This window comes from Protopterus annectens, chromosome 16.part0 (genome assembly GCF_019279795.1).
Source record: "Protopterus annectens isolate FY-2018-M chromosome 16.part0, PAN1.0, whole genome shotgun sequence".
Taxonomy (NCBI): Eukaryota; Metazoa; Chordata; order Ceratodontiformes; family Protopteridae; genus Protopterus; species Protopterus annectens.
This window is the reverse complement of record NC_056750.1, coordinates 700,905,475-700,918,745: the sequence shown is the minus strand read 5'-3', so window position 1 is coordinate 700,918,745 and position 13,271 is coordinate 700,905,475. Positions and strand designations below refer to the sequence as shown.

Sequence of the window (13,271 nt, the reverse complement as noted above, 5' to 3'; positions counted from 1 at the left end):
GAAGATCGAAAATATATTGGTTAATTCAAATATACTGTATAACCCAAATGTCGATATGCACAATGTTAAAACAAAACTGCTGAAACTACACATGCTGACACACAACTATGCATGCATCAAGCAACAACTTTGGCACATGAAAAATAAAAAAGAAAAGAAAACTTTGTTTTCTGCAGGGGACAAGCCTCCCTGCACCCCTTAAAACTCCTTCTAATTATATTTACTAACTTTCAGATATCAGAATTCTTGGGAAATGGGCATATTCCCCAATCCCAAGACTCATCAGATCTCGCACACCTGGTAACATGTGGCAACCATTTGTTTAGTTGACCAAATTCTGTCAACAAAACAGATGTCAACTAAACCAACAGATAACCAGATAACATATATGTGTGGTTGTATATATTTGTGTGTAACAACCCACGGCACAACAGGGGGGGCAAAACACAGTTTTGGGGTTGATTACTTTTTTTTGAAATGGGGCTGTCTCAGTAAAATGACCAAATTCAAAAAAAATGGATCAATGAAATGATGTCAGCTTATTATATATATATATATATATATATATATATATATATATATATATATATATATATATATATATATATATATATATATATGTGTGTGTATATGAGTAAAGCTGGTTTCAAAACAGTAGCAACTGACATTCACCTATGCAATCATTGGTGTGTGACTGCCTAACATTTCCAAGGAAGGATGTACCACAGGTAGACAGTGGATTTTTCCTTTCCCCATTGATGGGGTGACCTAGGAATTGGTTTAGATAGGTAGTGGGAGTGCAGGTGGTTCATACCCCCCAGAAAAAATGCTTTGTCTCTGATTTTTTACTCCCAAATGCTGCATGCATTTGAGAACTTTTGCACATGTGATATCATTATTATGTGAAGTGATTACACAAGTCAAGCACTTGTCAGGGAGCCATGTAGAAGTACTGTGCAAGATTAAGTCAGCTAAGGCCATTATTCTTGTAAAACAATGCAGTTTATTATATACACACACAAAAATTAAATGCAGTTTATTCCAAGCAAAATCAAAGTCATGTGATTTATCCTTAAAACACAGAAGGCACGTTTAATTTAGTCTTAGTGGGGAATGCTAATCTTTTGGAATTCACAGATAGTCCTAACATGGTATTCTAGCATGAAGATGTGCAGCGCTGCACTGGCTACCTGTCTCCATGGCTGTACTATATGCAAATAAGGAAGTCTGAGGGAGTATCCTATGCAAATTAGACATGTGCTGTCTATCCTGGAACCGGTTTGTGGACTTCATCAGCTATGTAGATAAGCACAGCCATCTCTTTCACAATAATGAACACTGCCAAATGGCCATTTTCAGCTATTGTGAAAGAGATAAGTAGTGAGAATTTTACTAGTACGATAGGTTCAGGAGGTGTGTGTGTGTGTGTGTGTGTGTGTGTGTGTGTGTGTGTGTGTGTGTGTGTGTGTGTGTGTGTGTGTGTGTGTGTGTGTGTGTATGTTTTGTTTTTGATGTGCTTGATGCATACATGTTTGCGAGTTTGGATTGGAGTGGCTGTCATGCCTCTATGCACCCCTAGACTAATGAGCTTAATCTACAACTTTGGGAGAGGGAATCACTAGCCACCATGGAGTACGTTGTATAACTTGTGTCTTAATGGCATTTATAGGACTACAGGGATCAAGGGTGGGAGAACCACTAGGCACCAAGTGTCATAACAGCACTTACAGCACTACAGGGAACAGGCAGTTGGGTAAACACTAGAGACCAGGGATAATACTTATGTGCAAGAACAGCACTTACAGCACTATGGGGAGCAGGCAATGGGGGGAACACTAGAGACCAGGAATACTACTTATATGCTATAATGGCACTTACAGCACTATGGGGAGCAGAGGGTGGAGGAAACATTTAATATCAGGGACACTACTTATGTGTCATGCTGGCACTTACAGCTCTACAGGGATTTATGTGTGGGAAGCCCACAAGACACCAGGGATACTACTCTTTGCCTACACAATGCAGCCGCAACAGTTAACCCCTGCAGGAACTGCTGATCTGCATGTCACAGAAGTTAACTGCAATTTAGAATGATGCCATTTAGCTGCTGGCTAACATTACTGAATTGCAAAATACTGCATTCTGGCAGTGGGGGTCTTTTTTGTGTAAGACATAAGATATGTCTTTCTGTGTTCCATTGATAGGAACAATTTCTAGTTTCTCTTTTCAGATCTTCTTTCGTCTAAAATGATCAAAAATCAGAAAAAACAAAACTAATATTTTTGCAGAGGCAGCAATGTGTGCTACCCCTTCCCCCAAAACATATCCTACACCTCACCTTCATAAAAACCTTCTCATAACACTACCAATACACAAGACACACTTGGTTGCACAAACATTCATAAACACACACAAACAATACTATATCTATTCGCTTACCTAATCTTGACCATAACCAAAAATACACAAACTCTCACACAAACATACAACGCCTAGCCTTCTCTCCTCCCTGACCCTAAACCTAACTCACATACACACATGCACGCACGCACACACACACACATTCTCACCCCTCCAATTTCACTTACCTCTCTCAATATTACACAGCATCAGCTTTTCCACTGCTCGGCTATCCATACCACCGACATTAGACCACACCCCCTGCATTTGTCAAAGAAACAGGATTTGAAAAAATGCAGGGGACTCATGTGTGTGTGTGTGTGTGTGTGTGTGTGTGTGTGTGTGTGTGTGTGTGTGTGTGTGTGTGTGTACATATACATACATATATATATATATATATTTATATATTTATACACATATATATGGGTTCAGTGTTTCAAGTTTAGGAAGCAGACTTGTTTTATCAAACTGCCTGTTAATCACAGAATGCCAGCATTTATTTAAAGGAATCTCTGCATACAGAGGGTGTGAGGGTGCAAATAAATATTGTTTTTTTTTTATATATTTTATGTTTTGTTTTGTTTTTATTGAGTTTCAGCCATTTGTGGTTAATATAGTGTTTGCTAATGTACAGAGAGAGAGAGAGAACAAGAGAACTTAAAATATATAATAGCTTGCATGTGTACCAATTATTATACAGTAGAAGGTATAAAAAGCACATCAGGTTGATAACAATGCATATCTAAGGGATATAAGAATGAAAAAAAATAAATAAATTAAAAGGAAACTGCTTATGCTGAACTGCTTGTATCAGATGCAGTACAAACTTAGTAAAGGCATTATTCCAAAACTGTTGGACCAAAAAATGAAATGTGTTTAAAGTGTGAGGCATTGTAACCTAATAGAGTAAATTGTTATTGGATTGTTTTATAATTTAGTAGTTAGACTGGATAGACTGAAATATAAGGTTATTTAGCTTTAAACACTAACATATGCAAGACATGCAATTATACAGCCAAACCTCAGGATACCCAGATTCACCAGCTGGACTGGAGAGTACACCTGAAGTTGCCCTTTGGTCATGCCTGAACAGTAGGGTGAGCTGCTTAGTCACTTGGTAGGAGAAGGGTGAATAAAGAGCCTTGCCCTGCTGGGCAGTCAAGTGTCGGGTTATATTAATGCCCAAGAAGAAAAGACATCCCTGATCAGTATCAGTAAGAAACTAAGGTCCCTCATAAAAGCATCCAAGGCTAACTTCGAAATAAAAATATCCAAGGATTTGAAAGATAACCACAAAGCCTTCTTTAGCTATGTCAAGAATTTAAGTGGCAACTTGCAGATATACTCAGAGTTAGTACAAAATAGCACAAAATATACTGAACCTACTGATATTGCCAACATCCTGGCAGATAGATTCAGTGCAAACTTCAACTCCCTCTCACTTTCAAAAGGGCCCACAACAATACCGGAAAAGTGTAGTGTCCCAGAAATCACAGAAGCACAGGTGAAAACAGCCCTTTCAAAAGCCAAAAACACAGCATCAATGGGGCCAGATGGTGTCCCAGGCTGCGTCTTGCATGAACTACAGAACGAACTAACATCCCAACTAAACACGCTGTTCAATCTCAGCCTCTCCACAGGCTACGTGCCCATAGAATGGTGCACAGCAACGGTTATTCTGCTCCACAAAGGAGGGGCCACAATGGTAATTATTGCCTCATAAGCCTGACTAGCCTGGTCTGCAAAGCTATGGAGCGCATCGTCATGGAACTCATTAACAAAGGCATTGGGAACCTCCAAACACTTGACCCAACCCAGTTCTGCTTTGTTAAGGGCAGATCATGCCTACTAAACCTGGTTGACTTCTTCGAGACAGTCACCAAGGCCATAGATGAGGGAAAGGTGGTTCACACAGCCTACCTTGATCTTGCCAAGGCGTTCAACACCATTCCTCACTCAGTTATTATAGAAAAACTCACCAGCCTGAACATAAACCCCTACGTCACAAGATGGGTTGCCAACTGGCTTACAGACAGAACTCACACGGTAAGAATAGCGGGCTCCAGGTCCGACTCTAAACCAGTCACAAGTGGTGTCCCACAAGGCTCGGTTCTAGGACCCCTACTGTTCGGCATATATTTCTCAGACATACAGGCAAACACAGGAGGACTATGGCTAACCAAGTTCACCGATGACTGCAAACTGGGAGCCATAATTGACCCTCCGGCTGACATGGACATCCTTCAAAAAGGCCTTACTGAGACAGACACCTGGTGTCAAAGTCATGGCCCTCAAGCTAAATGCCAAAAAATGCATAGTCATCCCATTTGGGAAAAACAAAACATCCATGAATTACCACATAGGCGGCAGCCTCCATAATACAGAAGAGGTAATAAGAGATCTGGGGGCCCAGGTAGATAGTAATCTCTCCTTTGACAATCATATTGCCAAAGTAGTTAGGAAATCCTTCTATGTGGCCCATCTAATTACTAAGGGGTTTGCATCTAGAAATAAAGAGGTTATAGTGCCCCTCTACTCATCACTCATCAGACCCATCATAGAGTACAATGCCCCATTTGGGATGTACCTCACAAGACACTTCCAACAGCTGGAAAGACCACAAAAGCACCTCACCAAGAGGATTACTGGCCTCAAACATATGTCCTATGCAGCCCGACTGAAAAAACTCCAGCTATACTCAGTGGCATATCGCTTATTCAGAGCTGATCTCTGCCTGACTTACAAAGCCATGTCCAACTCAGAACTGATGGACATCCTCCACCTAAAGAAATCCAAGTCACTACGAGCCACACGCTCTAGTGAGCTCAACCTCACCACAACAATAAATAGAACAAGCTGGAGGGATAGATTCTTGTCACAGAGACTCCCCATGCTTTGGAACAAAATTCCTAACTACATTAGGCAGAGCCCCTCACTCTAACACTCTTCAAGAGAAGCCTCGACGAGTGGATGGGTAACAGAAAATACACCCCTGGGATCACTTCGTTGGCTCTGCTTGACAGAAGCTCAGTTAATTAATTAATGGGGCGGCGAAAGCAGACACACTCTGGCTAGGCTTAAAAATGCCCTCGGGCAGATAGCCTAGTACCTACCTATGAACCTACAATGTAGGGAGATACTTTTAGAGATGGCACTTTAAAAAGTTGGTTGACAGGCTGACAGTCATCAAATCCACTGGCACTAAAAACTGTGTTATGCTAAATAAATGTTTTTCAGTGTGGATTCTATCAAAATCCATAACCACATCTTTTCTTTGGTAGTAAGCCTCTACAACTCTTATGCAGGGGGGGCTTTGTCTTCATGCCCCAGGATTTATTATAATCAATTCTAAGTATACTGTATCTCAGTTGCTTCATTTGAGTAATGTGTGAATCTGCCTGATTTGTATTATCACACGTGTCCATCCTGCAGTAAAGCAGCAGTCCTAATTAACCAATTAAGAGCACTTATAAAACAAACAAAGTCTTTACATGGTTCAGTATTCAAAACAAAGTAGGAAGCCAAAGTGTCTCAGATAATTTGGGGAGAATTATACCTTGCAGTAAATACCAGGAAGAAATAAGCCATTTCTTGTTTTAAAAAGTAATTAGAATGATTGCTTACTTTGCCATCTTTGTATTTAAGTAATAATTGTCATTACTGCTCTGTCTAGGAAAGAATTTGAGATCAGCCAGCAAAACAGCAAAATTGAAGATGAACAAGTCTTAACAGTGCAAATACAAAAGAAACTCAAAGAGCACCAGGTAAAAAATGGATGTCTTTTTTTTTTTCTGGCCAGAGCATCACTTCAGTCTATTTCAGATCTAGTAATATGACAAAGAATAAAATGTTCTTGATGCACAAACTAGTTGTGAAGCAGACATAGGCTAAATAAGCTACTGAGTGGTCTCTGGCTATGTAATTACATTAACATTTTAATAAATAAGCAGTGAATAGCCTTATTCAAGGAGAAGTCACATCCTAACTTGCTGGGTGGTGGTATGTGTGATTCATTTATTGACAGAAGTCATAATTGTCATATGCCATTCTTAGGTCATTTCAATTAAGTAATAACCAATGACGTGGTGTGGTATATTGAATATTTACCCATGGTTGGCATGGTTTAATCATGAGGGTGAAGCCCAAGGGATTAAATAAAGCCAACTGTGGGTAAATCTTCAATATACCACAACCACGGAGTCAGTTATTGCTATTATACAATGACATTACTTAAGGAAAAAAATACTTACTTTTCTTAAATAATGTCTTTGCATAACAGCACATTACTGTTCTTCCGCCGGTGGTGGTATACTGCTTCCTTATGTTTATGTACTGTGTATGCATATGGGACTTGTGTTCCTACACATACCCAGTACATCAATGCTTTGAAACGGAAACAACAATGAAAATAAAGTCTCCGTCGCTCCATTTTTTTTTTTATTTAAAAAAAAAAAAAAAAGTTTTGGACACTTTATACCAACGGAAAAAAGTTTGGGCAAGCAGACCTTTTTCCGTTGGTATATTGTGGGATTTACAACAGGCACGCTGGCCAATCAGCATGCACATTTTGGAATATTAATGGGGGGGATCATAGCTATTTTGTACTGCCTTCAAAGCTCTGTGTTTGCTGTCCAATGCAATTACAATTTGCATATCTTTATGTCACTTTCACTAAGTATAATGATGTAGGAACTTCATAATCTGACAACACATTTCATGCCTGGACCCACAATGCAATTACAATTTGCATATCCTTATGTCACTTTCACTAAGTATAATGATGTAGGAACTTCATAATCTGACAACACATTTCATTATCCTTATGTCACTTTCACTAAGTATAATGATGTAGGAAACTTCATAATCTGACAACACATTTCATGCCTCGACCCACAATGCAATTACAATTTGCATATCCTTATGTCACTTTCACTAAGTATAATGATGTAGGAACTTCATAATCTGACAACACATTTCATGCCTCGACCCACAATGCAATTACAATTTGCATATCCTTATGTCACTTTCACTAAGTATAATGATGTAGGAACTTCATAATCTGACAACACATTTCATGCCTCGACCCACAATGCAATTACAATTTGCATATCCTTATGTGACTTTCACTAAGTATAATGATGTAGGAAACTTCATAATCTGACAACACATTTCATGCCTGGACCCATATTTCATTGCTTGGTCAATGATCATTTTGCCAAGTCCATTTAATGTGGCCATGCAGGCAAGAAGGACACTTACCCTCAGTATTATCTAACTTTTAGTGAGGTTCAAACCTCTCAACTGTACAGACTTTCACAGAATGTCCAGATTTTTGCCTCATACTTTTGGTCTGTTTTTCATATAATTTTTGTTTTCTTGCAAATTATTGGTAAATCATTAAAGATTGAAGTCAGAAAATAATAACAGACATTTGAGTTTTAGTCTTCATACCCTTCAGAAAATTCATTCAAATGGAAAACCTGTTATTCTCTCAACTTTCTAAGTGCGTAAAAGCAATATTTAAAAATTGTTCCCTACTTCTGGGCCTTTGTCCAGATTTCATGCTCTAAGAGGTTGAGAGGTATGGTGAAGTTTGGTGATCACTGGGTAATCTGTATTAAAGAGGAGGAGCAGGTTGCCTGTGCTGCTGGGAGCATGGAGGAATTTGTATGCACATCAGAAGAGTTTTGCTAATATTCCAGTCATTCATCTGGTTCTAACCAAATTGTTTTTATGAATTCGAAATAGTCATAATTTAAGCCAGCTTTATCCGATCGGATTAAGATGTGAATGACCAAGAAATAATACATCAAGTTCAACATTAACAAAATTATCTTTAAAATGTTAGGACCAATGTCATGCAGTTTTTACACAAAATTTACTTTATACTCTTCTCATATCCGAGAACAGAGTCTGACAATTCTTCCACTGTTCACACATCCCTTCATGTTGATCCACAGGATAGCTTTATGGCAAGCATCAGGCATGCACACACACACACACACACACACACACACACACACACACACACACACACACACACACACACACACACACACACACACACACACACACACACACACACACACACACACACACACACACACACACACACACACACACACACACACAAAGAGACGCACACACATATTATATGCACAGACACAAATATATATATGACCCACATCTATATGCACACAAACATATATGCACATAATTTATTTATTTATTTGTTTTGAAAGAAAGTAGACTAGAGGGAATAAGATACCTGCAATATAGGGCATGTGACTGATTTCAGTATGCCTTGCATTTACTGATGTTCACTGCCTGTCTTTAAGAGCCCAGAGGTATAAGGTACGGCATCAGTCTATTTAACTGAGAGCTTTGATTTGGCCAGTGATCCAAGAGATAATGGATCAGCTTGGTTAGTGGATGGTTTAGCAGTTGCGGACTGTATCTTCTCACTCAGAGGGATTTGAAAAGATGAACCTTGCAATGTTCAGTTCATTGAAGAGTCAAGAGTATGGAATCTTCAGGCTTTGATTACCTCAGGCACAAGCAGATGCTGCAAGAATCACATACACTAGAGCATAGCGATGGTGTGAATTGATGTCATAGTTCTCTCGTATATCACAAGATCGAACAAAACCCTTTATACCCAAAATGTAATATAGCCCCAGTCCTTCTTATGACTGAGCCAAAATGGCAACTCAGACCTGAAGAGGGACTGAAGGGCTCACGCAGTGATAGGATAAGACACACGGTTACCACTGTTAGTGGGATAGTAAGCATCCTGGTAGGCTGCATGCAGTTGGATGATAAGAACAAATAAGATCTTAGTATTTTTATTTTTGGGCCTGGGTAGAGGTCACTGATTTTTTTTAATGTATACTTGAATGCATGCAGGGTGGTAGGTTTATAGTGCTGTATTCACTTACTGGTTCAGTGGAGTCCAGTGCTTACAAGAAAAGTGTTGGGAAACGTTACTCTGAAGAAGCTGTCAGTGAATGTCAGGAACCAAAAAAACAACAATAACTGTTGTCATTTTCAGATTATAGGATGTTCATCTCATTTTACCATTAAACATAATTACATGTAAAGAGCACATACAGATGCTTTTCCTTCTGACATTTTTCCTTAGTTTGTGTGGAAATATCCAGAACTACCAGTGCTGTATAGTACAAGAAAAACAGCAGATATGAGCTGCGGGATTGTTTTTCATCAATAATATAAAAGCATTCTTGTTTTTGCTCTTTGAAGTAGAATTAATATCTCTTTTTTTATATACAAGAAAACAAGAAGATTGTTGTGCCTCATCACTGCATCAGTCAGAAAGAAAAAATTATATAAATATCTGCAGAATCACAGTTTAAACAGAGCACGTTTTTCCATTTGTTCAAAATAGACATTGGTAAAATGTCAAAATATTTCTATTTAGAAGGACTTTTGTGAATAACAACAGAAAGTATTTGTTGCCCCACTTTGCCATGGTGCTTCACTCATTTATATTAAGACATATTTGAGAAACACACATTAACTATAAATGAGTTCCCATGTCATCTAAAGAATATTCCTTCAGATAACTCAGTTTTATATATTTATTTTAGAAATAAATCATGACAGTGTGGGCTGTCCAGTTATCCATTAGATAATTTCTTACTTTATAAAAATAATTATTGCCTGTATCTACTAAAAAAAATCTTGATAATAATCATATAATTTCTTCTGTTCTTAAGGATTCATTTTTGCTATTTAAAGACATTTCTAAGATAAAAGATACTTTGCAAAAGTTTTGTTAAACCATCTGATTCAACAATTCCTTTTGCAGGCTCGTATTGAAGAACTTGAGGAGGAACTAGAAGCGGAGAGAGCTGCCCGAGCCAAAGTTGAAAAACAGAGGTCAGATCTTTCACGAGCTGGAAGAAATCAGTGAACGTCTGGAAGAAGCTGGTGGAGCTACTTCAGCCCAGGTGGAGATGAACAAGAAGCGAGAGTCAGAACTGCAGAAACTTCGTCGTGATCTGGAAGAAGCCACTCTTCATCATGAAGCCACAACTGCTGCTCTACGGAAAAAGCATGCGGACTCCATTGCAGAGCTGGGAGAGCAAATTGATAACTTGCAGAGAGTGAAGCAGAAACTGGAGAAAGAAAAGAGTGAAGCTAAGTTGGAACTAGATGATGTGGCTTCCAACATGGAACAAGTCATCAAAGTCAAGGTAGGGGAAAATAGAAGCAACAAAAAAGAGATCATAAATGTGCTTTTTTACTTATTACTTCTGCTGAATGACAGAAGATGCTAAGCTAAAGCACTTATCTAAAAAAATATCATAGTATTGACTCAGGCTTTGAAAAGAACTAATAATTAATAATTGTGCAGAAGCATACACTGGCAGATGTAGAAAAAGGTAATGAGGTGTGACTGTGCTCGAAATAATTACAAAAAGTACTTCAAAGTAGCATTACTATGATATATGCAGTGTTAACACATATGCTCAGGAAAAAGAAAAAGTAGGCTACATCACATAAGTTCGATTCGTTTATCCTATAAAAGCTTAGTGTTTGGGCAATTGAAAAATATATTACTTGATGATAATAAATTGAGAGCATAGTCTCCCAAAAACTCACAGAAACACATACATCTTTTTTTTTCCTATGTATAGGGACAAGCCACCAACCCCACAAACATAAATATGCTAACTTCATGGTTACACAATAGTGAGGGAACAATATATACCCCATAGAAGTAAACAGTTGTTTCACACAAACAGCAACCTTCAGAGGCTAATTATTTAGCCTCTGATCTTGATCTTTTGTGTCCAGGTGATTTAAAATGACCAGATAGGTTTAGAAGTTCACAGGTATATATTAGGCTGACAATCACAAGGGTCTTTATAAGCCTAGCCATGCAATCCAACCCAGTTGTTTCCCTATGTATCATACCATTTATTAGAAGGGATATGTTAGTTAAGAAATTTAGTCTAGAGGTTATGTGGGGGGTACATCAGTTTGGGCATTACTCTCTGGCTCTTTCTAGCAGAGACATGAAGGCCAGACTCAGGGTGAACTTCCAATTCCCCATCCATTGGTCAAGGTTACATGTAAATAGGGTTTAGGGATGGACTCTGCTTCACATGGATGGGGGGCCTGTTCCAGAGCATGAGGATCCTCTGACACATATCTGTTTCACCAACATGTCTTATGTCACAAGCAAAATTGAAATCCATGATCTAGTGGTTCTGATGCTTTTCATTTTGCTGATATGCAAAAGGTCCATCAAAGCTGGATCCAAAGATGCCTTTTATGCAGGGCATAAATCACTCTCTGCAACCTTTCACTTAGACAAAGTATAGAGATAGGGCATTAAGGCAATCTATATAGCACAATGTGTTTATACCCTGGATTCTCCTGGTGAGGAACCTTTGTGGGCATTCCAGCTGTTGCATATGTCTGATCAGGTACATGCTGAGATAGCATTATAATGAATGATGGGTCTGATAATGGCTAAATAAAGTGATGCTCTGTCTTTCTTGGACCTGGATGCTTTGTCCATACTTATACGTTGGACAACATAGAATGATTTTCTCACTAGCTTGGTCACATACTGGTCAAAGGCCAGATTAGTGTCTACATATGTTTTCAGATCACTGTCTACTAGGTCAACTCCTAGGGGTGTATTATCAATGGAGTAATTAGCCTGGGTAGCACTTTTCCCAAAAGGCAGTTTAATGCATTTCTTGGCACTGAGATTTAGACTGTGACTTTGGAACCAGTCATTTCTCTGGTCTAGACCCCCTTGTAAGATGTTTGTGTCATGGGAGGAATCTATGATATCTCCCAATTTGCAGACATCTGTAAACTTGATCAACCAAAGGCCTTTGACATTAGACTTTTTCTTTTGGAAGTATATGCCAAATAGGAGGAGACCCAGCACTGAGCTCTGACATACCCCACTAGCTGGGCAATCTAATGAGTTATTTAGGGATTTATGCCCAGTTTGGTGAGCTTGTCAACTATACCCAAGTTGTGTACTGAATCAAATGCCTTAGCCAGGTCCAGGTAGGCAGTATGCAGTGTTTTCTCCTCATCCATTGCCTTGGTAACCTTCTCAAAGACGAACTCCAGATGTAGTAGGCATGGCCTTCCCCTGACAAAGCCAAAGTGTGTTGGGTCCAGCGTCTGAAGGTCACTTATCTCTTTGCTGATCGTTTTCATGATAATTTATTCCATTGCTTTCCTTATTAGACTAGTCAGGCTAATATTTCTATAGTTTCTGGGGTCAGCTGATGGTCCGTCCTTGTATAGTGGGATAACTGTTGGAGTTCCCAATCACTTGTAGGGTAACTGTTCTATGTATACAGCTGTGACTCATATCCACTCAAACTTTAAAGTGTGATTCTAACTTAAAACAACAAATGTCAAAACTCGCTCTCTCTAATGTGATCTGAAACACTTTTACAAGGTAACTTCACTCCCTGTCCCTGTATTCCCAACTTAAGAGCCATGCCCTCTCGACTCCTAATACTTGTATGTGTAAACTCAGATCCCTGTATGTCAGATAGTGGGAATTATCTGAGATACTTCAGTTTTGCACTTAGTACATGTGAGCCATATTCATATGTCCTTGTTCAAATATGAGAATCACTGGTGTCTGTAATGCAAAAATCAAAGGAATTATATGAGTAACTCCAATCTTTGCCCTCTTGCAATATTTTTAAAATTATTTATAAACAACTTTTTAAAAACTTTTTATGGGCTTCGATCTTACAGACAGCATTGCTTCAGAAATGTTTTAGCACAATCACTGAGCATCTGACACTATCTATAGAAACCTAAATGATGATCTCCTTGTAGTTGATATTTCTGTTGATGTG

At 38.7% G+C, this 13,271-nt stretch overlaps 2 protein-coding genes across 2 annotated transcripts in view; one reads left to right on the top strand and one right to left on the bottom strand.

Moving 5' to 3' along the window:
- LOC122790335 (zinc finger protein 239-like) overlaps positions 1–13,271 on the bottom strand; it is a 1,358,627-nt gene that overhangs the window by 1,029,213 nt on the left and 316,143 nt on the right. The window lies entirely within an intron of this gene.
- The window catches only part of LOC122790334 (myosin-6-like), a 353,888-nt gene that overhangs the window by 249,457 nt on the left and 91,160 nt on the right, over positions 1–13,271 (top strand). The window contains 3 exon segments of the mRNA XM_044057853.1: positions 6,074–6,164; positions 10,229–10,311; positions 10,313–10,616. Coding sequence (XP_043913788.1) covers positions 6,074–6,164; positions 10,229–10,311; positions 10,313–10,616 — 478 coding nt within the window.